A 27,548-nucleotide genomic window follows, 5' to 3' on the forward strand; every position below is an offset into this window, starting at 1 on the left:
TAATAATTTTTTTTTTTTGTTTTGTTTATAGTGCAAAAAATAAAAGACGCAGAGGTGATTAAATACCACCAAAAGAAATCTCTATTTGTTGGGAAAAAACTGACATAAATTTTATTTGGGTACAGCATCGCACGACCGCGCAATTGTCAGTTAAATTAACGCAGTGCCATATCGCAAAAATGGCCTGGTCATGAAGGGGGGTAAATTATCCAGAGGTCAAGTGATTAAGATCTTTTTATAATCCTCCACTGAAAGTTATATAATCTAATGCCAAGTACATGTGGCATCTTCAACATAGAGCTATGCCAAGTAATACTTGTTCTGAGGTCAATTAAGCTTAGGGGCTGGGTTGAGGTTAAGGGTTCGATTTTATGGGTTAGAATGAGATCTAAGGTAAGCGACTGCATTGAATGAACTTTACCTGTTTTTTTTTTTTTTTATGTATTTGATTGTGACAGTATAGACAGCATCGGCTCGATAATAAAATAATTCTTAAATATATTTTAAGGGAATATTATATACAGGTGCATCTCATATAATTAGAATATCATTAAAAAGTTAATTTATTTCAGTAATTTAATTAAAAAAATGAAACTCATATATTTTATATAGATGCGTTACACACAGAGTGATATATTTCAAGCATTTCTTTCTTTTAATTTTGATGATTATGGCTTACAGCTAGTGACACCCTGAAATTCAGTATCTCAGAAAATTAGAATATTACATAAGACCATTAAAAAAAAAAAAAGTATTTTTAATACAGATATGTTGGCTTAGTGAAAAGTCTGTCCATGTACAGTATAGTATACACTCAATACTTGGTCGGGGCTCCTTTTGCATGAATTACTGCATCAATGTGGCGTGGCATGGAGGCGATCAGCCTGTGGCACTGCTGAGGTGTTATGGAAGCCCAGGTTGCTTTGATAGCGGCCTTCAGCTCATCTGCATTGTTGGGTCTGGTGTCTCTCATCTTCCTCTTGACAATAGCCCACAGATTCTCTATGGGATTTAGGTCAGGAGTGTTTGCTGCCAATCAAGCACAGTGATCCCATGATCATGTGACCAGGTATTGGTAGTTTTGGCAGTGTGGGCGGTGCCAAGTCCTGCTGGAAAATGAAATCAGAATCTCCATAAAGCTGGTCAGCAGAGGGAAGCATGGAGTGCTCTAGGATTTCCTGGTGGGGGCTGTGCTGACTTTGGACTTCACTGACTCTGGAAAATTTTGCATTTCATTTGGAAATCAAGGTCCCAGAGTCTGGAGGAGGAGTGGAGAGGCACAGAATCCAAGTTTCATGAGGTCCAGTGTGAAGTTTCCGCAGTCAGTGATGATTTGGGGAGCCATGTCATCTGCTGGTGTTGGTCCACTGTGTTTTATCAAGTGCAAAGTCAGTGCAGCCCTCTACCAGGAAATTCTAGAGCACTTCATGCTTCCCTCTGCTGACCAGTTTTATGGAGATGCTGATTTCATTTTCCAGCAGGACTTGGCACCGCCCACACTGCCAAATCTACCAATACCTGGTCACATGATCATGGGATCACTGTACACTCACTACTTTACATTGTAGCAAAGTGTAATTTCTTCAGTGTTGTCACATGAAAAGATATAATAAAATATTACCAAAAATGTGAGGGGTGTACAGTGAGACACTGTATATACATATATACTGTATATATATATATATATATATATATATATATATATATATATATATATACACACTCTATTACTAAAAGTATTGGGACGCCTGCCTTTACACGCACATGAACTTTAATGGCATCTCAGTCTTAGTCCGTAGGGTTCAATATTGAGTTGGCCCACCCTTTGCAGCTATAACAGCTTCAACTCTTCTGGGAAGGCTGTCCACAAGGTTTAGGAGTGTCTATGGGAATGTTTGATCATTCTTCCAGAAGTGCTTTTGTGAGGTCAGGCACTGATGTTGGGCGAGAAAGCCTGGCTCGCAGTCTCCACTCTAATTCATCCCAAAGGTGTTCTATCAGGTTGAGGTCAGGACTCTGTGCAGGCCAATCAAGTTCCTCCACCCCAAACTCGCTCATCCATGTCTTTATGGCCCTTGCTTTGTGCTCTGGTGCGCAGTCATGTTGGAACAGGAAGGGGCCATCCCCAAACTGTTCCCACAAAGTAGGGAGCATGCAATTGTCCAAAACATCTTGGTATGCTGACACCTTAAAATTTCCCTTCACTTGAACTAAGGGGCCAAACCCAACCCCTGAAAAACAACCCCACACCATAATCCCCCCTCCACCAAATGGTTTGGACCAGTGCTCATAGCAAGGTCCATAAAGACATGGATGAGTGAGTTTTGGAGTGGAGGAACTTGACTGGCCTGCACAGAGTCCTGAATTAGAGCAGAGACTGCAAGCCATTCTCATCCAGTATCAGTGCCTGACCTCACAAATGCGCTTCTGGAAGAATGGTGAAACATTCCCATAGACACTCCTAAACCTTGTGGACAGCCTTCCCAGAAGAGTTGAAGCTGTTATAACTGCAAAGGGTGGGCCAACTCAATACTGAACCCTACGGACTAAGACTGGGATGCCATTAAAGTTCATGTGTGTGTAAAGGCAGGCGCCCCAATACTTTTGACAGTGTAGTGTATATACAGTATAAATTATGACAAATAAGGCATATATTACATATAATATGAATACATCAAGTATACTACAATGGTGTAGTGGTTAGCACTTTCACCTAGCAGCAAGAGGATCACTGGTTCAAATCCCAACCACGACACTACCTGCCTGGAGTTTGCATGTTCTCCCTGTGCCTGCGTTGCTTTCCTCCAGGTACTCCGGTTTCCTCCCACACTCCAAAGACACGCTGGTAGGTTCATTGGATCCTGTATAAAAAAAAATTGGCCCTACTGTGTATGTATGTGAGTTAGGGACCTTAGATTGTAAGCTCCTTGAGGGCAGGGACTGATGTGAATGTACAATGTATATGTAAAACGCTGCGTAAATTGAAAGCGCTATATAAGTACCTGAAATAAATAAAAAAATAATAAAAATAAATAAATATATATAGCTCTTCCATTCAGTTTGTGACATGCCAGTACAGCTGTGCGCCTACAGATGTCTCTTTTTGTGTCATATTCTGTTCTGTAGATATAATTGGGATATCATTTAAGCATGGCGGAAGCAAATCAAAATACCCCAGCGATAACTGCGATGTCCGATGAACAAAAGAAGCTGCAGAGAGCCATTTATTTCTTCCGGACCGGAGATCGTAAGTACATTTATTTATTTATTTATTTATTTATTTATTTATTTTAAGTACATTTATTTTATGTTATTAATTGCCTGTTCCACAGAACTGAACTTGTTTCTTATGATGTTTAATTTTATTTTTTTATTAGTATGTAGCTGTAAACTACGACTCTCCCAAACCTAATCGAATCCCACCATTGCCAACCAAAACCTCTCCCATGTTTTTTTTTTGTTTTTCTAATCATATCCTTTTTTATTGGTAATTTTAAACAAAAACAAACATACATCATCTATGCACATTAACCACTTAAGGACCGCCAACCGCAGTTATACTGAGGCAGGCAGCCCCTCCTGCGCAAAACAACGTAGGTATACGTCGGTCGCACGCCTGCAGCTAGGGGACGAGCGCATGCCGGCAGCGGGGACTCCGATGCATGGGGCAGGCGGCTCCGATTGCCGCCTGACACCCGCGATCGTTCCCCGCTGAGAGAGAAGAACGGTCGGCTGTTGTAAACACAGCTGACCGTTCTTCTCCCTGGAATGATCACAGAGCGCCTGTGATCCTTCTATATAGGATCACATGTCTCTATGGTCATTTCAAAAGCCCCGCCCCCTTACAGTTAGAATCACTCCCCTAGGCTTACATTTAACCCCTTGATCACCCACTGTGTTAACCTCTTCCCTGCCAGTGTCATTAGTACAGTAACAGTGCATATTTTTAGCACCGATTACTGTAATAATGTCACTGGTACCCCCAAAAGTGTCCAAAATGTAAGTTAGGGGTCCGATCTGTCCGCCGCAATGTTGCAGTCCCGCTAAAAATCGCAGATCGCCGCCATTACTAGTAAAAAAAAAAAAAAAACAATAAAAATGACATAAATCTTTCCCGTAGTTTGTAGATGCAATAACTTTTGCCAAACCAATCAAAATACGCTTATTGCATTTTTTTTTATTTTTTTTTACCAAAAATATGTAGCAGAATGCAAATTGGCCTAAAATGTTAAAAAAAAAATTTGATTTTTACATTATTTTCTTTGGGAATGTTATATAGCAGAATGTGAAAAATATTGTTTTTTTTTTTTTTTTTTCAGAATTGTCGCTCTTTTTTTGTTTATAGTGCAAAAAATAAAAATCGCACAGGTGATCAAATACCACCAAAAGAAATCTCTATTTGTGGAAAAAAAAGGACATGAATTTTATTTGGGTACAGCGTTGCACGACTGCACAATTGTTCGTTAAAAAAACGCAGTGCCGAATCGCAAAAAATGGCCTGGTCATTAAGGGGGCACATCCTTCCGGTCCGGAAGTGGTTAATACACATGTTAACAAATACAATGTATCAGATACTCTCCCATGTTTAACCACTTAAGCCCCGGAAGATTTTCCCTTCTTCCTGACCAGGGCCTATTTTGCGATTCGGCACTGCGTGACTTTAACAGACAATTGCGTGGTCGTGCGACGCTGTACCTTAACGAATTTGGCGTCCTTTTTTTCCCACAAACAGTGCTTTCTTTTGGTGGTATTTGATCACCTGTGCGATTTTTTGATCATGCGCTATAAACAAAAAAAGAGCGTAAATTTTGCACAAATAACAATATTTTTCACATTTTTTATATGAAATTCCCCCCAAAAAAATGTAAAAATCCAAATTTTTTAACATTTTAGGCCAATTTGTTTTCTGCTACATATGTTTGGTAAAAAAAATCGCAAAAAGCGTATTTTAATTGGTTTGCGCAAAAGTTATTGCGTTTACTAACAAAGGGAAAGATTTTTGTCATTTTTTTTTTTAACGCGTAATGGCGGCGATCTGCGTTTTTTTTTTTTTTTTACGGTACTGCAACATTGCGGCGGACAGATCGGACCCTTGACTGACATTTTTGACACTTTTGGGGTTACCAGTGACATTACTGCAGTAATCAGTGCTATACATATGCACTGTTACTGTAAAATGACACTGGCAGTGAAGGGGTTAACTTTTTTGAGAGGGAGGGGTTGTGTGTCCCTAGGGGCGTGATTCTAACTGTGATTGGCTGTGGCTTGAGGTGTAGGAACACTGATCAACGATCCTACATAGTAGAACCATATGATCTCTATTCTTACACAGGGGAGAATGACAGGCGGCTTGTTTACATTAGCCGCCTGCCTTTCTCCCTCTCCACCCCTACGTCGCTCTGCCTGTGAGGGGCTGACCGCCGACGTAAATAGTCTTGTGGCGGTCGGCAAGTGGTTAAGTCAAATGTAAAATTTTTAAGTTAAATTAAGCAGGGAAGCCCAGAACCTCCAGACTCCTCCTCTTCTGAGTGTGCCCCCATAACAAGCTGTTTGCTATGGGGGCACACCTGAGGGCTTCATCCCGATTTGGGCTGTGTGCATCTATTGACACACATGGTGCCCCCCCTCAACTCTCTGCTCACAGGATATGACTACTGCTGCCGAGCCTCTGGTGATACAGTGAAATGAGACCAGCATAGAGCTGGATTGAGACAGGGCTCAGGTAAGTAATTAACACCTTTCGTCCTTCTGAGTGGACGTCATAGTGGAGCGATCTGTCGGTGGACACAGCCAATGACTGATCACTATACCAGCCCGCTGCCAGTATCATGTGATCTTTGTGACCAATCACAGCAGATCACATGACAATTGTAACCAATGAATGACTTCCTTGTATGCCATCAATAGTATACAATTGTGTTGCTAGCTGTGATTGGTCACAGTGATCACATGGTACAGACAAGGTCAATCAAAACCCATCTGTACCATGTGATTAGCTTTGGCCAATCACAGCTAATCACAACAAGTGCCACAGAATGAATCTGTTTCAGTCACTAAAAATGATTGCTTATACCAATTAAATTCATTGGTATAAGTAGTGTGTAAAATAAAAAATAAAAAATATTGATCACTTCCCTAGAGTAGTACAGTGTTACTATGGTAAACACACAACAAAGTGATCAGGTGCCAGTGAGAAAAAACAAGCTCAGGAACTGTCCACATAAAGAAAAGAAGTCCATAGCCGCTAGAAATGTCCCTTGGGGGGGGGGGGGGGGACAGAGATAAAACACATCTAAAAAAGCTCTATAAAGGAGCTTTGGTCTTTGTATTGTGCCTTGCACTGTTACTGCACATAACCTTGGCAATATGCAGTGCCTCAGTCAAGTAAAGAACCCACTTCAAAAAAGTCCCATTTTGATAAAATCCGCAATTTATTGATCAGAACTCTAAAATCATAAAATGAAATAAAACGTTTTAGCCTTTGCTAAAAAAAAAAAGTCATGTTGTAAACTATATATATATATATATATATATACAGTATCTCACAAATGTGAGTACACATCAGAGCTCCCCCTTCACATCAGAGTTCCCCCATCACATCAGAGGTTCCCCCATCACGTCAGAGGTTCCCCCATCACATCAGAGGTTCCCCATTCACATCAGAGCTCCCCCATCACATCAGAGGTTCCCCCATCACATCAGAGGTTCCCCCTTCACATCAGAGGTTCCTCCTTGACATCAGAGGTTCCCCCATCACATCAGAGGTTCCCCATTCACATCAGAGGTTCCCCCATCACCCCAGAGGTTCCCCCATCACACCAGAGGTTCCTCCATCACATCAGAGTTTCCCCCATCACACCAGATGTTCCACCATCACATCAGAGGTCCCCCTTCACATCAGAGCTACTCCATCACATCAGAGGTTCTTCCATCACATCAGAGGTTCCCCCATCACATCAGAGGTCCCCCTTCACATCAGAGCTACTCCATCACATCAGAGGTTCCTCCATCACATCAGAGGTTCCCCCATCACATCAGAGGTTCCCCCATCACATCAGAGATTCCTCCATCACATCAGAGGTTCCCCCATCACATCAGAGGTTCCCCCTTCACATCAGAGCTACTCCATCACATCAGAGCTCCCCCATCACATCAGATGTTCCCCCATCACACCAGAGGTTCCTCCATCACACCAGAGGTCCCCCTTCACATCAGAGGTTCCTCCATCACATCAGAGGTTCCTCCTTCACATCAGAGGTTCCCACATCACATCAGAGCTACCCCATCACATCAGAGGTTCCTCCTTCACATCAGAGCTACTCCATCACATCAGAGGTTCCCCCATCACATCAGAGGTTCCCACATCACATCAGAGCTACCCCATCACATCAGAGCTACCCCATCACATCAGAGGTTCCTCCATCACATCAGAGGTTCCTCCATCACATCAGAGGTTCCCCCATCACATCAGATGTTCCCCCATCACACCAGAGGTTCCTCCATCACACCAGAGGTCCCCCTTCACATCAGAGCTACTCCATCACATCAGAGGTTCCCCCATCACACCAGATGTTCCACCATCACATTAGAGGTTCCCCCATCACACCAGAGGTTCCTCCATCACATCAGAGGTCCCCCTTCACATCAGAGCTACTCCATCACATCAGAGGTTCCTCCATCACATCAGAGGTTCCCCCATCACATCAGAGGTCCCCCCATCACATCAGAGCTACTCCATCACATCAGAGCTCCCCCATCACATCAGAGGTTCCCACATCACATCAGAGGTCCTCCTTCACATCAGAGCTACCCCATCACATCAGAGGTTCCTCCATCACATCAGAGGTTCCTCCATCACATCAGAGGTTCCCCAATCACATCAGAGGTTCCTCCATCACATCAGAGGTTCCTCCATCACATCAGAGGTTCCCCAATCACATCAGAGGTTCCTCCATCACATCAGAGCTACCCCATCACATCAGAGGTTGCTCCATCACATCAGAGGTTCCCACATCACATCAGAGGTCCCCCCATCACATCAGAGGTCCGCCTTCACATCAGAGCTACCCCATCACATCAGAGGTTCCTCCATCACATCAGAGGTTCCCACATCACATCAGAGGTCCTCCTTCACATCAGAGCTACCCCATCACATCAGAGGTTCCTCCATCACATCAGAGCTCCGCCATCACATCAGAGGTTCCTCCATCACATCAGAGGTCCCCCTTCACATCAGAGCTACTCCATCACATCAGAGGTTCCTCCATCACATCAGAGGTCCCCCTTCACATCAGAGGTCCCCCTTTACATCAGAGCTACTCCATCACATCAGAGGTTCCTCCATCACATCAGAGGTTCCCCCATCACATCAGAGGTCCCCCTTCACATCAGAGCTACTCCATCACATCAGAGGTTCCCCCATCACACCAGAGGTTCCCCCATCACATCAGAGGTTCCCCCATCACACCAGAGGTTCCTCCATCACATCAGAGGTCCCCCTTCACATCAGAGCTACTCCATCACATCAGAGGTTCCTCCATCACATCAGAGGTTCCCCCATCACATCAGAGGTCCCCCCATCACATTAGAGCTACTCCATCACATCAGAGCTCCCCCATCACATCAGAGGTTCCCTCATCACATCAGAGGTCCTCCTTCACATCAGAGCTACCCCATCACATCAGAGGTCCCCCATCACATCAGAGGTTCCCCAATCACATCAGAGCTCCCCCATCACATCAGAGGTTCCTCCATCACATCAGAGGTCCCCCTTCACATCAGAGCTACTCCATCACATCAGAGGTTCCTCCATCACATCAGAGGTCCCCCTTCACATCAGAGCTACTCCATCACATCAGAGGTTCCCCCATCACATCAGAGGTTCTCCCATCACATCAGAGTTTCCCCCTTGACATCAGAGGTTCCCCAATCACATCAGAGGTTCCCCCATCACATCAGAGGTCCCCCTTCACATCAGAGCTACTCCATCACATCAGAGGTTCCCCCTTCACATCAGAGGTTCCCCCTTCACATCAGAGCTACTCCATCACATCAGAGGTTCCTCCATCACATCAGAGGTTCCTCCATCACATCAGAGGTTCCCACATCACATCAGAGCTACCCCATCACATCAGAGCTACCCCATCACATCAGAGGTTCCTCCATCACATCAGAGGTTCCTCCATCACATCAGAGGTTCCCCCATCACATCAGATGTTCCCCCATCACACCAGAGGTTCCTCCATCACACCAGAGGTCCCCCTTCACATCAGAGCTACTCCATCACATCAGAGGTTCCCCCATCACACCAGATGTTCCACCATCACATTAGAGGTTCCCCCATCACACCAGAGGTTCCTCCATCACATCAGAGGTCCCCCTTCACATCAGAGCTACTCCATCACATCAGAGGTTCCTCCATCACATCAGAGGTTCCCCCATCACATCAGAGGTCCCCCCATCACATCAGAGCTACTCCATCACATCAGAGCTCCCCCATCACATCAGAGGTTCCCACATCACATCAGAGGTCCTCCTTCACATCAGAGCTACCCCATCACATCAGAGGTTCCTCCATCACATCAGAGGTTCCTCCATCACATCAGAGGTTCCCCAATCACATCAGAGGTTCCTCCATCACATCAGAGGTTCCTCCATCACATCAGAGGTTCCCCAATCACATCAGAGGTTCCTCCATCACATCAGAGCTACCCCATCACATCAGAGGTTGCTCCATCACATCAGAGGTTCCCACATCACATCAGAGGTCCCCCCATCACATCAGAGGTCCGCCTTCACATCAGAGCTACCCCATCACATCAGAGGTTCCTCCATCACATCAGAGGTTCCCACATCACATCAGAGGTCCTCCTTCACATCAGAGCTACCCCATCACATCAGAGGTTCCTCCATCACATCAGAGCTCCCCCATCACATCAGAGGTTCCTCCATCACATCAGAGGTCCCCCTTCACATCAGAGCTACTCCATCACATCAGAGGTTCCTCCATCACATCAGAGGTCCCCCTTCACATCAGAGGTCCCCCTTTACATCAGAGCTACTCCATCACATCAGAGGTTCCTCCATCACATCAGAGGTTCCCCCATCACATCAGAGGTCCCCCTTCACATCAGAGCTACTCCATCACATCAGAGGTTCCCCCATCACACCAGAGGTTCCCCCATCACATCAGAGGTTCCCCCATCACACCAGAGGTTCCTCCATCACATCAGAGGTCCCCCTTCACATCAGAGCTACTCCATCACATCAGAGGTTCCTCCATCACATCAGAGGTTCCCCCATCACATCAGAGGTCCCCCCCATCACATTAGAGCTACTCCATCACATCAGAGCTCCCCCATCACATCAGAGGTTCCCTCATCACATCAGAGGTCCTCCTTCACATCAGAGCTACCCCATCACATCAGAGGTCCCCCATCACATCAGAGGTTCCCCAATCACATCAGAGCTCCCCCATCACATCAGAGGTTCCTCCATCACATCAGAGATCCCCCTTCACATCAGAGCTACTCCATCACATCAGAGGTTCCTCCATCACATCAGAGGTCCCCCTTCACATCAGAGCTACTCCATCACATCAGAGGTTCCCCCATCACATCAGAGGTTCTCCCATCACATCAGAGTTTCCCCCTTGACATCAGAGGTTCCCCAATCACATCAGAGGTTCCCCCATCACATCAGAGGTCCCCCTTCACATCAGAGCTACTCCATCACATCAGAGGTTCCCCCTTCACATCAGAGGTTCCCCCTTCACATCAGAGCTACTCCATCACATCAGAGGTTCCCCCATCACATCAGAGGTCCCCCTTCACATCAGAGCTACTCCATCACATCAGAGGTTCCCCCTTCACATCAGAGGTTCCCCCATCACATCAGAGGTTCCCCATTCACATCAGAGTCCCCTTTTCACATTAGAGGCCCACCCATCACATAGAGGGTCCCACATCATGTCAAAGGCCCCCAATACATAAGGGCCTTCCATCACATTAACTTCACCTCTATACATACAGACAGACCATAAAGCTGAGGAAACCATTGCAAGAGCCTGTGTGCTGCACCTCTGGAGCACTGATCATGGGTGCAATGCTCTGCAGGGTTCACTGGAAAAAAAAAAATCAAAGCGGTAGTTTACTTTCAAAATATGTTTTCCTACAGATTTAGTCACTTCGCACCTGTAATAATTCAAACCTGTAATAAATTATGTCCCATTATGTGCATGTGGGCGGGGGCATCTTCAGCCTGCACACGGGGGTACCTTTCACACAGAGTGCGCACATCTATGCCCGGGACCAGGAGGAGACTGGGGTCATTTGAAAAGTCTAACATTAAGGCTGCATTCACACATGGGCAATCGCGATGATTCTGCCCATGATTTCAAGACGCCCAGGTGTGAATGACAAATCGCACAAAGCACATTTCATTTGAATAGCACCAAAGAATGTGCAAAATCTCAAAAAATCTCGCTGCAATCGCGGTAAAAATAAATCGTGTGAAGCCTGTCACCCATAAAAAAACCATATATATATATATATATATATATATATATATATATATATATATACAGTATCTCACAAAAGTGAGTACACTCCTCACATTTTTAAAAATATTTTATTATATCTTTTCATGTGACAACACTGAAGAAATTACACTTTGCTACGATGTAAAGTAGTGAGTGTACAGCTTGTATAACAGTGTAAATTTGCTGTCCCCTCAAAATAACTCAACACACAGCCATTAATGTCTAAACCGCTGGCAACAAAAGTGAGTACACCCCTAAGTGAAAATGTCCAAATTGGGCCCAATTAGCCATTTTCCCTCCCTGGTGTCATGTGACTCGTTAGTGTTACAAGGTCTCATGTGTGAATGGTGAGCAGGTGTGTTAAATGTGGTGTTATCGCTCTCACTCTCTCATACTGGTCCCTGGAAGTTCAACATGGCACCTCATGGCAAAGAACTCTCGGAGGATCTGAAAAAAAGAATCGCTGCTCTACATAAAGATGGCCTAAGCTATAAGAAGATTGCCAAGACCCTGAAACTGAGCTGCAGCACGGTGGCCAAGACCATATAGCAGTTTAACAAGACAGGTTCCACTCAGAACAGGCCTCACCATGGTCGAACAAAGAAGTTGAGTGCACATGATCAGCATCAAATACAGAGGTTGTCTTTGGGAAATAGATGTATGAGTGCTGACAGCATTGCTGCAGAGGTTGAAGGGGATGCGGGGGGGGGGGTCAGCCTGTCAGTGCTCAGACCATACGCCGCACACTGCAAAAAATTGGTCTGCATGGCTGTCATCCCAGAAGGAAGCCTCTTCTAAAGATGATGCACAAGAAAGCCGGCAAACAGTTTGCTGAAGACAAGCAGACTAAGGACATGGATTACTGGAACCATGTCCTGTGGTCTGATGAGACCAAGATAAACCTATTTGGTTCAGATGGTGAAAAGCGTGTGTGGTGGCAACCAGGTGAGGAGTGCAAAGACAAGTGTGTCTTGTCTACATTCAAGCATGGTGGTGGGAGTGTCATGGTCTGGGGCTGCATGAGTGCTGCCGGCACTGGGGAACTACAGTTCATTGAGGGAACCATGAATGCCAACATGTACTGTGACATACTGAAGCAGAGCATGATCCCCTCCCTTCCAAGACTGGGCCACAGGGCAGTATTCCAACATGATAACGACCCCAAACACATCTCCACAACGACCACTGCCTTGCTAAAGAAGCTGAGGGTAAAGGTGATGTACTGGCAAAGCATGTCTCCAGACCTAAACCCTATTGAGCATCTGTGGGTCATCCTCAAATAGAAGGTGGAGGAGCGCAAGGTCGCCAACATTCATCAGCTCCGTGATGTCATCATGGAGGAGTGGAAGAGGACTCCAATGGCAACCTGTGAAGCTCTGGTGACCTCCATGCCCAAGAGGGTTAAGGCGGTGCTGGAAAAATAATGGTGGCCAAACAAAATATTGACACTTTGGGCCCAATTTGGACATTATAACTTAGGGGTGTACTCACTTTTGTTGCCAGCAGTTTAGACATTAATGGCTGTGTGTTGAGTTATTTTGAGGTGACAGCAAATTTACACTGTTATACAAGCTGTACACTCACTACTTTACATTGTAGCAAAGTGTCATTTCTTCAGTGTTGTCACATGAAAAGATATAATAAAACATTTACATAAATGTGAGGGGTGTACTTACTTTTGTGAGACACTGGATATATATATATATAGTGGGTAAAATAAGTATTACATGTCTCCATTTTTCTAGGTAAATCTATTTCTAAAGGTGTTATTGACATTAAATTTTCACCACATGCCGGTAACAACTCATGCAATTCATACAGCGCATACTCAGACTGGTCTGAGGTAGTAAGCGGGGTCTCCCAGGGCTCAGTCCTGGGACCAACCTTGTTCAATTTATTCATAAACAGCATCGAGGATGGGATCAGTAGTTCGTTATCAGTTTTTGCAGATGACACAAAATTGGCCAGGGCAATAACTGCACAGCATGAAGCAGATATCCTACAGAATGACCTGGACAAAATAACAGAGTGGGCAACGACTTGGCAAATGAGGTTTAATGTGGAGAAGTGTAAGGTTTTGCACTTGGGGACTAAAAACATAAAAGCATAATACACTTTAGGGGGGGAACCCTTGGGGGAATCAAAAATGGAGAAAGATCTGGGAGTCTTGGTAGAGGATAGATTAGGCAATAGCATGCAATGTCAAGCGGCAGCTGCCAAAGCCAGCAGAATATTAGCATGCATAAAGAAAGGGATGTATTCCAGAGATAAGACTATAATCCTTCCACTTTATAAAACTCTGGTCCGACCGCATCTGGAGTATTCTGTCCAGTTCTGGTCGCCAGTCCTCAGGAGGGATGTGTTGGAGCTGGAGAGAGTCCAGAGAAGGGCAACTAAACTGATTAAGGGGATTGGAGGACCTTAATTATGAAGAGCGTCTGCAATCGCTTGATTTATTCTCCCTGGAGAAGAGACGCCTGAGGGGGGACATGATAGCAATTTATAAATACCTCAATGGGGATCTCAGCTTAGAAAAAAAGCTATTCAGTCAAAGGGATTGCATGAGGACTCGAGGGCATACAATGCGATTAGAGGAGAAGCGTTTTAACCTCAGGCAACCTGGGGGGGTTCTTTACTGTTAGGGCTACAAGATTGTGGAATTCTCTACCACAAGAGGTGATTTCTGTGGGAAGTATGGTGGCTTTCAAAAGACTACTAGACGTACATCTCAAGGATCAGAACATTCAGGGCTATGTGAGATGATTACAGCCACACACACCTACACAGGTTGAACTGGATGGACTATTGTCTTTATTCAACCTCAACTACTATGTAACTATGTAACAAAGAAACCAAAACAAGTAGGTTCAGAAATGAAGTTGTGTGTAATAAAATGGAATGACACAAGTAAAAAGTATTGACCACGCTAACTGAAATGTATTTCATACTCGGTACAAAACCCTTTGTTGGTAATGACCCCTTCATGACGCCTTCTGTATGGAGAAACTAGGCACATGCATTGTTCAGGTGTGATTTTGGCCCATTCTTCCACCCAAATAGTCTTCAAATCTTGAAGGTTCCATGGGCCTCTTCTATGAACTCTGATTTTTAGTTCTTTCCATAGATTTTCTATTGGATTCAAGTCAGGTGATTGGCTGGGTCATTCTAGCAGCTTTATTTTTTTTTTCTTTAAAACCAATCGAGAGTTTCCTTGGCTTTGTGTTTGGGATCATTGTCTTGCTGAAATGTCCGCCCTCGTTTCTTCTTCATCATCCTGGTAGACTGCAGCAGATTTTTATCATGATTGTCTTGGTACATTTTTCTATTCATCCTTCCTTCATTGATATGACGTTTGCCAGGACCGTATTCTGAAAAACAGCCCCACACCTAGATGTCCCCACCTCCAAACCTCACTGTTGGTATGGGGGTGTTATAGGGGTGATGTGCCATGTGACTTCCAAACATGGTTTGTATTATGGCATCCAAAGAGTTCAATGTCGGTCTCATCTGAGCAGACTATATTCTCCCAGTATTTCAAAGGCTTGTCTAAATGTTGTGCAGCAAACTTTAACCACTTTACCACTAGAGGATTTTGCTGTCTTACGTCCAGGCCACTTTTTGCGATTCAGCGCTGTGCGACTTTAACTGACAATTACGCGGTCGTCGTGTAACGCCGTACCCAAACAAAATTTACGTCCTTTTTTTCCCACAAACAGAGCTTTCTTTTGGTGGTATTTGATCACCTGTGCGATTTTTACTTTTTGCGCAATAAACAAAAAAAGAGCGTTTATTTTGAAAAAATAACAATATTTTTAACATTTTTTTATATGAAATTCCCCCCAAAAAATGTAAAAATCAAATTTTTTTTACATTTTTGGCCAATTTGTTTTCTGCTACCTATGTTTGGTAAAAAAAAATCACAATAAGCGTATTTTGATTGGTTTGCGCAAAAGTTATTGCGTTTACTAACAAAGGGAAAGATTTCTGTCATTTTTGGTGGTTTCTTTTTAACGCGTAATGGCGGCGATCTGCGATTTTTTTTGCGGGACTGCGACATTGCGGCAGACAGATCGGACCCTTGACTGACATTTATGACACTTTTGGGGGTACCAGTGACATTACTGCAGTAATCAGTGCTATATACAGTATATGCACTGTTACTGTAAAAATGACACTGGCAGGGAAGGGGTTAATTTTATTGGAGAGGGAGGGGTTAATGTATGCCTGGTGCTTACTAACGTGTGTGGGGGGAGGGGACTGAGTGACACAGGGACAGATCGCAGGTTCTGACCCTGCCTGTCACTTCGGTGATCCACCCGCTTGTGTTTACACAAGCAGGCGGATCTCCACACTCGATTCCCCGATGATCGGGGAAGAGCAGCGGCGATCGCCGCTGCTCCTCCCCTGGCCCGACTCCCGCTGTGACTGAATACAGCGGGAGCGAGCCCCCGACGGCGCGCGCGCGCCGCCGAGAAAGGGGAGTGTCTGTGACGTAGGTCTGCGTCGCCAGACGATAACGAACCACTTTGCCGCAGTAGGCTCAACGTGAGCAGTCAGCAAGTGGTTAAACAAGCTTCAACATTCTTTTTCTTCGGCAATGGAGTCTTGCGTGGTGAGTGTGCATACAGGCCATGGCGGCTGAGTGCATTATTTATTGTTTTCTTTGAAACATTCATACCTGCTAATTCCAGGTCTTTCTGAAGCTCTCCACAAGTGGTCCTTGGCTATTGGACAACTCTTCTGATAAATATTGTCAGAAATCTTGCGAGGAGCACCTAGTTGTGGCCGGTTTATGGTGAAATGATGTTCTTTCCACTTTCGGATTATGGCCCTAACAGTGCTCACTGGAACATTCAGAAGTTTAGAAATCCTTCTGTGACCAATGGCATCAGTATGTTTTGCAACAATAAGGTTGTGAAGGTCTTGAGAGAGCTCTTTACCTTTACCCATCATGAGATGTTTCTTGTGTGACACCTTGGTAATGAGACACCTTTTTATAGGCCATGAGTTCAGACTGAACCAGCTGATATTAATTTGCACTGACAAGGGGCAGGAATGCTTTTTAACCGCTTGCCGACTGCTCACAGTATATTTACTGCGGCAGTCAGCCCCTCACAGGCAGAGCGACGTAGGTCTACGTCGCTAGCCTGTGAGGCTCTGGGGAGCGAGCGCGCACCGCCGGAGGCGCGCTCCCGCGCGGTCACGGACCCCCCCGCGCGTGTGACCAGTGGACCCGATGTCCGCCGGTCACTCGGCGATCGTCGGGGGAGAGGGAGAAAGTCAGGCGGCTTATGTAAACAAGGCTCTGAGGAAGAGGCACAGCCTCGAAACGCGTCAGCCCTCTGCTTCCAGTAAAGACGTTGATCCTCTGGTAGGAGGCAGGTGTATGGAATTGATGTGCCTGAAACTTCTTGTTTGTTTGTGAGTATTTGATTTTAAACAATTTTATCCAAATAAACTTGCTGAGGATAATGCGCTAGGCTGGTGCGCCCTTCTTTTGCTTTGTATTTTCAGCGGCTTATGTAAACAAGCCGCCTGTCATTCTCCCCGCTGTAGAAACACTGATCATACGGTTCTACTATGTAGGACCGTTGATCACTGTTCCTACAGCTCAAGCCACAGCCAATCACAGTAAGAATCACGCCCCTAGGGACACACACAGCCCCTCCCTCTCAAATAAAGTTAACCCCCTTCACTACCAGTGTCATTTTTACAGTAACAGTGCATATATATAGCACTGATTACTGCAGTAATGTCACTGGTACCCCCAAAAGTGTCAAAAATGTCAGTCAAGGGTCCGATCTGTCCGCCACAATGTCGCAGTCCCGCAAAAAAATCACAGATCGCCGCCATTACGCGTTAAAAAAAAACCACCAAAAATGACATAAATCTTTCCCTTTGTTAGTAAACGCAATAACTTTTGCGCAAACCAATCAAAATACGCTTATTGTGAATTTTTTTTACCAAACATAGGTAGCAGAAAACAAATTGGCCAAAAATTAAAAAAAATTTTGATTTTTACATTTTTTTGGGGGGAATTTCATATAAAAAAATGTGAAAAATATTGTTATTTTTTTCAAAATTTACGATCTTTTTTTGTTTATTGCGCAAAAAGTAAAAATCGCACAGGTGATCAAATACCACCAAAAGAAAGTGGGAAAAAAAGGACGTAAATTTCGTTTGGGTATGGCGTCCCACGACCACGCAATTGTCAGTTAAAGTCGCACAGCGCCGAATCGCAAAAAGTGGCCCAGACGTAAGACAGCAAAATCCTCTAGTGGTAAAGTGGTTAATTTGCACTGACAAGGGGCAGGAATGCTTTTTAATTACTGATAGATTTCTACTGGTGTCTTGGCTTTTCATGCCTTTTTGCACCTCCCTTTCTTTATGTGTTCAATGCTTTTTCCCCACGTTTCATTCTATTTTATTACACATAACCTAATTTCTGAACTTATTCGTTTTGGTGTCTTTGTTTGTATGGATTGCATGGGTTGTTACTGACATGTGGTGAAAAGTTCATGCCAATAGCACCTTTAGAAATATATTTATCTGTAAAAATGGTGAAAGGTGTTCAATACTTATTTTACCCACTGTATATAGATCAAGGGTGAGTCACTACGCCTGTGTCTAAGTCCAACACTTTATTACCTGGGAACAACCTGGGAACAGTTTCACTTTGTCTTACGCTGTCATTTATGCAAATTCTTATTACCAGACTAACAGTGTCCACCACATTAACCACTTAAGCTCCGGAGGATTTGGCTGCTAAAAGACCAGGGGGTATATTGCGATTCGGCACTGCGTGACTTTAACGGACAATTGCGCAGTCGTGCGACGCTGTACCTAAACGAATTTGACATCCTTTTTTTCCCACAAACAGAGATTTCTTTTGGTGGTATTTGATCACCTGTGCGATTTTTTGATCATGCGCTATAAACAAAAAAAGAGCGTCTATTTTGCAAAAATAACAATATTTTTCATTTTTTTATATGAAATTCCCCCCAAAAAAAATGTAAAAATCAAAATTTTTTAACATTTTCGTCCAATTTGTTTTATGCTACATATGTTTGGTAAAAAAAATCGCAAAAAGCGTATTTTTATTGGTTTGCGCAAAAGTTATCGCGTTTACTAATAAAGGGAAAGATTTTTGTTTTTTTTTTTAACGCGTAATGGCGGCGATCTGCGATTTTTTTTGCGGTACTGCGACATTGCGGCGGGCAGATCGGACCCTTGACTGACATTTTTGACACTTTTGGGGTTACCAGTGACATTTCTACAGTAATCAGTGCTATATATATGCACTGTTACTGTAAAAATACACTGGTAGTGAAGGGGTTAACTTTATTTGAGAGGGAGGGGCTGTGTGTCCCTAGGGGCGTGATTCTTACTGTGATTGGCTGTGGCTTGAGCTGTAGGAACACTGATCAATGGTCCTACATTGTAGAACCGTGTGATCACAGTTTCTACACCGGGGAGAATGACAGGTGGCTTGTTTACACTAGCCGCCTGACTTTCTCCCTCTCCCCCGACGATCGCCGAGTGACCGGCGGACATCGGGTCTGCCGGTCGCACGCGCGGGGGGGGGGGGGTCCGTGACCGCGCGGGAGCGCGCCTCCGGCGGCGCGCGCTCGCTCCCCAGAGCCTCACAGTCTCTACAGCCTACGTCGCTCTGCCTGTGAGGGGCTGACTGCCGCAGTAAATATACTGTGAGCAGTCGGCAAGCGGTTAAACAGGTGAGTGCGCATTTATTGCCAATATTCTACAGTCAGGTGAAAGGTACTGTACACTTGTGTGTTGTAGTGATTTATTCAGCCAGGTGTGTCAGAGGGGCTGGGGTTGTTCTTGGAGTCGAGGTGTGGAGCGGGCAACCCAAAATTACCAGTCTGATCGTCTGCCGCAATATCGCAGTCCCACTATAAGTTGATGATTGCCACCATAACTAGTAAAAAAAAAAGGTCCCCCCCCTATCAGCACCCCTGCTTCCGGGTAGCAGGCGCAAATGCATGCTGCCCCCGACTTGCTCCCGCTGTGATTATTCGCAGCAGGAGCTGATGGGCGGGTATCGTGGACTTGATGTCTACTGGCACACACCCATCATTCGGTATACCGGCAGATTGGCAGTCTGCTTATATACGCAAGGCAGATGCTGTTCTGTCAGAAGGGAAGACATGGATTCTGTCTTCCCCTAGTACAAGCACCTCCCACAGTAAGAAAACACCAGCTAGGCACACATTTAACCCTTTGATGTTTAACCCCTTCCCAGCCAGTGTCATTAGTACAGTGACAGAGCATATTTTTAGCACTGATCACTGTATTAGTGTCACTGGTCCCCAAAAAGTGTCAGTTAGTATCCGATTTGTCCAGCGCAATATTGCAGTCCCACTATAAGTCGGGATCAATAAAGATCAATAAAAAAATCAATAAATCAAAATATCCCATAGATTTTAGATGCTATAACTTTTGGGCAAACCAATCAATATATAAGTATTGGCAAAAAAATTGTAGAAGAATACATATTGGCCTGAATTGATGAAGAAATTTGTTTTTTTTTTTTCAATTTTTGTTTATTGGATATGTTTTATAGCAGAAAGTAAAAAATATTGTCCTTTTTCTATTTTTATTTATAGCGCAAGAAATATAAACCGTAGAGGTGATCAAATATGACCAAAAGAAAGCTCTATTTGTGGGGAAAAAAAGGACATCAATTTTATTTGGGTACAGCGTCGCACGACCGCGCAATTGTCAGTTAACCACTTCTGAACCAGAATGATCTGCCCCCTTAATGACCAGTCCATTTTTTGCGATTCGGCACTGCGTTATTTTAACGGACAATTGTGCGACGATGTACCCAAATGAAATTGATGTCCTTTTTTTCCCACAAACAGAGCTTTCTTTTGGTGGTATTTGATCACCTGTGTGATTTTTATTTTTTGCGCTATAAACAAAAAAGCGCGACAATTCTGAAAAAAAAAAAAAAAATAAATGTTAACTTTCTGCTATATAACATTCCCAAAAAAAAATTTAAAAATCTAAATTTTTAACATTTTAGGCCAATTTGTTTTCTGCTACATATTTTTGGTAAAAAGATCGCAATAAGTGTATTTTGATTGGTTTGCGCAAAAGTTACTGTGTCTACAAACTAAGGGAAAGATTTATGCCATTTTTATTGTTTTTTTGTTTTTTTTTACTATGAATGGCGGCGATCTGCGATTTTTAGCGGGACTGCGACATTGCGGCGGACAGATCGGACCCCTAACTGACATTTGTGACACTTTTGGGGGGACCAGTGACATTACTACAGTAATCAGTGCTAAAATTATGCACTGTTACTGTTATAGTGACACTGGCAGGGAAGGGGTTAATACTGTGGGTGATCAATGGGTTAAATGTGAGCCTAGGGGAGTGATTCTAACTGTGGGGGGCGTGGCTTGTGAAATTATCATAGAGACCTGTGATCCTACATAGAAGGATCACAGGCACTCTGTGATCATTTCAGAGAGAAGAACGGTCAGCTGTGTTTACAACAGCCGACCGTTCTTCTCTCTCAGCGGGGAACGATCGCAGGTGGCAGGCGGCAATTGGAGCCGCTAGCCCTGTGCATCGGAGTCCCCACTGATGAGCGGGGATGGGAGCGCACCGCTGGCAGTGCACACTCACCCCCTAGCTGCAGGCGCGTGACTGACGTATACCTACGTCGGTTTGCGCAGGAGCGGCTGCCTGCTGCAGTATAACTGGGGCAGGCGGTCAGCAGCCAGTTAATATACACTTATTGGCAAAACAATGTAGCAGAATGCATAGTGGCCTAAATTGATGAAGAAATTCGATTTTTTCCATTTTTTTATCGGATGTGTTTTATATCAGAAAGTAAAAAATATTGTCGGTTTGTTTTTTTGCTTATAGCGAAAAAAAATATAAACCGCACCGGTGATCAAATATCATCAAAAGAAAGCTCTATTTGTAGGGAAAAAAAGGACATACATTTTATTTGAGTACATTGTCGCACAACCGCATAATTGTCAGTTAAAGTAATGCAGTGTCGTATTGCAAAAAATGGGCTGGTCACTGTAGGAGCGTGGGACATGCTCCTCCATTTTGTATCCCGGACGAGCCCCCAAACTGAAGGTGGAATGACTCAATTCAACCTCGAAAATTCCTCGTAGTCCCGGACTACAAAAGTCTAATCGGTTCTGTGTAAGGGCGGAGTCTGCGGGAGTAAGCCTTTGTATGAGACTCTGACTAGTTGATTTATTTCAGAGGCAGAGGTTTCCTCCTGGAGACTCCGCCCTTACACAGAACCGATCAGATCTCAATTCGCGGCAGTGTGAGCCAAGCCTTAAACCATGCGAATATCGGTGGCCACCTACAGTAAGCACCCCCGGCCGTGTTATAGATGGATCACTTCGCTTCATTGGGCAGTAGAGGCTTAAGAACTTTGAAAGGGATGGAGGATGAAGCATAAATGAAGGGCAAATTTTTATAGTAGTTTTAGAGGGATTGAACCTGTCAAGTATTTTTTTTTTTTTTTTTTTTTGCTTTTTTTGTCCCCGTTGGGGAGATTTTCTTGGAAGTTCAGACCCCATAATTCAGTTTGGACCCAGATTCAAGAGCCCCATAGGGACACAGGAATCTAAAGACTGCAGAACTGCAGAACTTTAGCACTAGTATTACTCCAGAAACATTTTAGAGCAGATGAGATTCACTTTGAGATTCACTTTGAGATTCACTTTGAGATTCACTTTGAGATCTAATGATGTGATCTGATGTAACCAAGTTTTCTATTTTTGCAGTCACAGTTTGGAACTATGTCATCCTCGCCCTGGCTTTCGTTGGGATGTTTCTGGGCCTCTTTCTTCTGAGCAAAAACATCCTGAACAACAGGTGGGTTCATGATATTCTCCACAGTGGGGCTGGGACAAGGTCACCTAGAGCCCAGGGCGGACATACTAACCCCCCCCCCCCCCCCAAGACGTATGAGCAGTATGTGTCTGCAAAGATCTCCCCCTCCAACAGTCACTACTCTGCATGATCACACCCTTCCAGCACAAATGACCCCCCCCCCCAAAAAAATAAAAAAATAAATCACTCCCTCTTAGCACAAATTATCCACCCCTCAAATTTCCCTTCCAAGTAAACATCCCCCCCCCCTCCACTCCAAATTCCCCTCCTAGTGGAAACACCCCCCCCCCCCCCCAAAATCATCCCTACTAGCACAAATCTCAAGCTAAAAAAAAAACAATAAAAAGTTCTCCTCCTAGCATAAATCCCTTCCCTCCTCTACCATATCACTTTATCTAGCAACCCCCCCCCCCTAATCATCCCTACTAGCACAACCCCCCCCCCCCACCTCCAAAATAGAAAAGAACAATTTTCCTCCTAGCACAAGGTCCCTCCCCCTTTACCATATTGCTTCGTCTAGCACAACCCCCCCCCCCCAGTCCCCCAATCATCCCTACTAGCAAAACCCTCTCCAATCATCCCTACTAGCACACCCCCCCCAATCATCCCTACTAGTAAAACCCTCCCCAATCATCCCTACTAGTACACACCCACCCACCCACCCACCCAATTATCCCTACTAGCACACCCCCCCCCCCACCCAATCATCCCTACTAGCACACACCCACCCAATCATCCCTACTGTCTAGCACACACCCACCCATCCAATCATCCCTACTAGCACACACCCCCCCCACCCAATCATCCCTACTAGCACACACCCACCCAATCATCCCTACTAGCACACACACACACACATCCAATCATCCCTACTAGCACACACCCACCCAATCATCCCTACTAGCACACCCCCCCCCCACCCAATCATCCCTACTAGCACACACACCCCCAATCATCCCTACTAGTACACACCCCCCACCCAATCATCCCTACTAGCACACACCCCCCCACCCAATCATCCCTACTAGCACACACGCCTCCAATCATCCCTACTAGCACACACCCCCCCCACCCAATCATCCCTACTAGCACACACGCCTCCAATCATCCCTACTAGCACACCCCCCCCCACCCAATCATCCCTACTAGCACACACACCCCCAATCATCCCTACTAGCACACACCCACCCAATCATCCCTACTAGCAAACACCCCCCAATCATCCCTACTAGCACACAAATCATCCCTACTAGCACACACCCACCCACCCAATCATCCCTACTAGCAAACACCCCCCAATCATCCCTACTAGCACACACCCACCCACCCAATCATCCCTACTAGCACACACGCCCCCAATCATCCCTACTAGCACACACACCCACCCAATCATCCCTACTAGCACACACCCACCCAATCATCCCTACTAGCACACACCCACCCACTCACCCAATCATCCCTACTAGCAAACACCCCCCCCACCCAATCATCCCTACTAGCACACACGCCCCCAATCATCCCTACTAGCACACACACCCACCCAATCATCCCTACTAGCAAACACCCACCCAATCATCCCTACTAGCACACACCCCCCACCCAATCATCCCTACTAGCACACACCCACCCACCCAATCATCCCTACTAGCACACACGCCCCCAATCATCCCTACTAGCACACACACCCACCCAATCATCCCTACTAGCAAACACCCACCCAATCATCCCTACTAGCACACACCCACCCACTCACCCAATCATCCCTACTAGCAAACACCCCCCCAATCATCCCTACTAGCACACACCCCCCCCACCCAATCATCCCTACTAGCACACACCCACCCAATCATCCCTACTAGCACACACCCACCCAATCATCCCTACTAGCACACACCCACCTACCCAATCATCCCTACTAACACACACCCACCCACCCAATCATCCCTACTAGCACACACACACCCAATCATCCCTACTAGCACACACACCCCCAATCATCCCTACTAGCACACACCCACCCAATCATCCCTACTAGCACACACCCACCCAATCATCCCTACTAGCACACACCCACCTACCCAATCATCCCTACTAGCACACACCCACCCACCCAATCATCCCTACTAGCACACACCCACCCAATCATCCCTACTAGCAAACACCCCCCCCCCCCAATCATCCCTACTAGCACACACACCCCCAATCATCCCTACTAGCACACACCCACCCAATCATCCCTACTAGCACCCACCCACCCAATCATCCCTACTAGCACACACCCACCCAATCATCCCTGCTAGCACACACCCCCCACCCAATCATCCCTACTAGCACACACCCCCCACCCAATCATCCCTACTAGCACAAATCCCCTCTCCCAACCCTCCCCCCCCCCCCTCAAAAAAGAAAAATTCTCCTCCTAGCACAAATCCCCTTCCCCTCTAGTATTAGTATATCACTTCATCTAGCACAAACATTCCCCAATCATCCCTACTAGCACAAATCCCCCCCCCCCCTCCAAAAAAACTCTCCTCCTAGCACAGATTACCTCTACCATATCACTTCATCTAGCACAAACCCCCCAATTTGACAATCCTAGTACAAATCTCCCTAAATCACCAGTCCTAGCACACACACACCCAAATGTCCCCTCCTGTAACAATTCTCCTGCTGCCCCCCCCCCAACATAAATCCCCTCCCCCCTCAATCTCCTCACGGTGCCCTTTTCCCCACACGATACCAAAGTGCCCAGGACAGCTGCCCCTCCTCCTCTCTCCCCTCATTCCCCTTGTTGTGCCCTTTACCTCACATGATTCCACAGTGCCCGGGGCAGCTGCCCCCTTCTGCCCACCCAAAGGCGTAACTAGAACCTTCAGGGCCCGGTGCAAGAAACAATGATGGGCCCCCTCGGACCCCTGGCTGGGGCCCTTCCCTTCATGCTTGGGGCTCTTCTCACTGATCCTGGGGCCCTTTACTCTGGTTGCAGGGCCCTTTTTTTGCGGCACCCTTTCACAAGTCCTGCAGTGGGCCCCCTTCCTGCCATCTTGGGGCCTCCCCACAGTGGTGGAATGCCAGGGCCCAGTCGCATGTGTGACCTTTGTGATCCTTGAAGTTCACCCACTGGTGTCAGTAGTTTTTTTTATTTTTGGTATTTTAATTGTATTATTTTTTATCATTTTATTTTATTTTTTTTACAATGTGACTGACTGTGACTCTGTCCATTCAATCATCCCTACTAGCACACACCCACCCAGGGCTGCTGTTAGAAATCACGGGGCCCAGTACAGACTACCTGGCAGGGCCCCCACTCAAGAAAATATTAAAGATATATTTAGCTAAAATTACAACAAAATCACTATTAGCAAACACAAATATAACATAACTCACATAATTCCTGCTAAATCTAAAAAAAAAAAAAAACTATGTTAAATAAAAATGAAAATGAGATGAGAAAAATATACAGGCTGGGCAGTTGGAGCTCAGTGATCAGAGAGACAGAGAGAGAGAAACAAATTTACAAATAAACTCCTGAGTAGAGATAACATTAGAGCCAGTGCTGGGAGGGGGGCCCACACAGGGAGGGGATTACTAAAGGGACGACTGTCTCTTTCTCAGCAGATAAAAGCTGATAGCAGGGAGAGGGACAGATCAGATTAAGATGCTGGAGGAAGATTTCTGTATTTGTTGTCCATCACTAATCCCCCTCTCTGTGTGGGCCCCCCTGTGTGCTCGGGCCCCCTACAAGAGGGCTGGTGGTCCTCCCCTATCAGCGGCCCTGCACCCACCCAATCATCCCTACTAGCACACACCCACCCAATCACTACTGACACCAGAATGTGACTGACTATGACTCTGTCCATTCAGAAAAGGAAGGAGCTGGTAAATTACATATTTACCGACCCCTTCCTGGTTCTCTACTGTGACACATCCCCTGCAGCAGCCTGCAGGAGAGGGAAGGGAGCACAGTGTGGGAGGGGGGGGGGAGGGACCAGGGGAGCACACAGGGGCCCAGAGACAGCAGAACACAAGTGATTTGGATAGGAGGAGTGGTGGGGGCAGCATACAGAGGAACCAATCTTCTCCATTTTCCTCCTGCAGCTACAGGAGGAAAAAGGAGGACAGTGATTTCTCTACATGCTGCCCCCGCCGCCCCTCCTATCCAGGTGTACAGGGGAGCATTGGTGCCTGGTTGCAATTGCAACCCCTGCAACCCCTGTAGTTACGCCCCTGTGCCCACCCCTTGTCCCGGGTCTGCTCCAGAGTCATATCTCTCAAGCAACGTCCATCATACTCTATGGAAAGTTTTTTTTTGTTTTTTTGCTTCCTATACACCTCTCCTTATCTGTATGTTTTAGAAAGAGGAAGATGATCGCCTTGTACCAGGCGAAGATGTCTGCGGAGCAGCCAGAAGAATCCAATGAGAAGCAGGCTGTGGTGATTTTGGAGAAGGACGGCTCACCAGACGAGCACACAGCTCTAAAGAAGGAACCTCAGCCGGGGGACATTGAAGTGCAGTGGAAGGATGGGCAGATCACGTCACTCTTCAGACACTTGCCTGAGGAGGATGTGTAATAAATAAAAAACCTGGACCTATTTATTTACAGGGCACTGAAGTCCCCCCAGGCCGGTAGTTGTGATTTGCAGAGCGTGGGTTGAGAACAGTGTCGTAAAAAACAGCGTTATTTTACTACAGGTCTACTTTGCCTATCCTGCTCATAGTATGCAGTACCAGAACCCCAAATAAATACATTTCAAAGGAGAATTCCATGCTAGAGAATACATTATAACTGTGGAGTGTGCTGAAAATTTTCACTGTTGTTGCTGAGATTGTGATCCATGACTTTTGACAAACTTGACATTCATTGTACGGTAACGCACATCTCAGCAGGGGTAATGCAATGTTTAGTTAATCAGCAACTGAGGAAGACATTTGATGACATTCCCTGCTAATGTCTAATGATGTCCATAATGCGGCTCCTCCGCCATCTCTGTAGCTGAGTTCATACATTATAGAATTGTTTCTTTCTCTCAGTGGTTGGAGTAACTGCAGGAAAACTTTGAACCATATTTAAAAGAAGACGACTGTTACAGACATGGGCCTCACCTATACTAC

The 27,548-nt window shown here is 45.5% G+C and overlaps 1 protein-coding gene across 1 annotated transcript; it reads left to right on the plus strand.

Annotated features, from left to right (window-relative positions):
* Positions 1-3,137: 3,137 nt before the first annotated feature.
* Positions 3,138-27,170, plus strand: SLC51B (SLC51 subunit beta). Its single transcript, XM_082255270.1, has 3 exons — positions 3,138-3,247; positions 22,327-22,417; positions 26,791-27,170. Exons 1-3 carry the CDS (start codon positions 3,151-3,153, stop codon positions 27,005-27,007), a joined length of 405 nt encoding a protein of 134 aa, XP_082111396.1. The 5' UTR covers positions 3,138-3,150; the 3' UTR covers positions 27,008-27,170.
* The last annotated feature ends 378 nt before the right edge of the window (positions 27,171-27,548 follow it).

The sequence above is a fragment of the Pelophylax lessonae genome (assembly GCF_965119305.1).
Source record: "Pelophylax lessonae genome assembly, chromosome: 4".
NCBI lineage: Eukaryota > Metazoa > Chordata > Amphibia > Anura > Ranidae > Pelophylax > Pelophylax lessonae.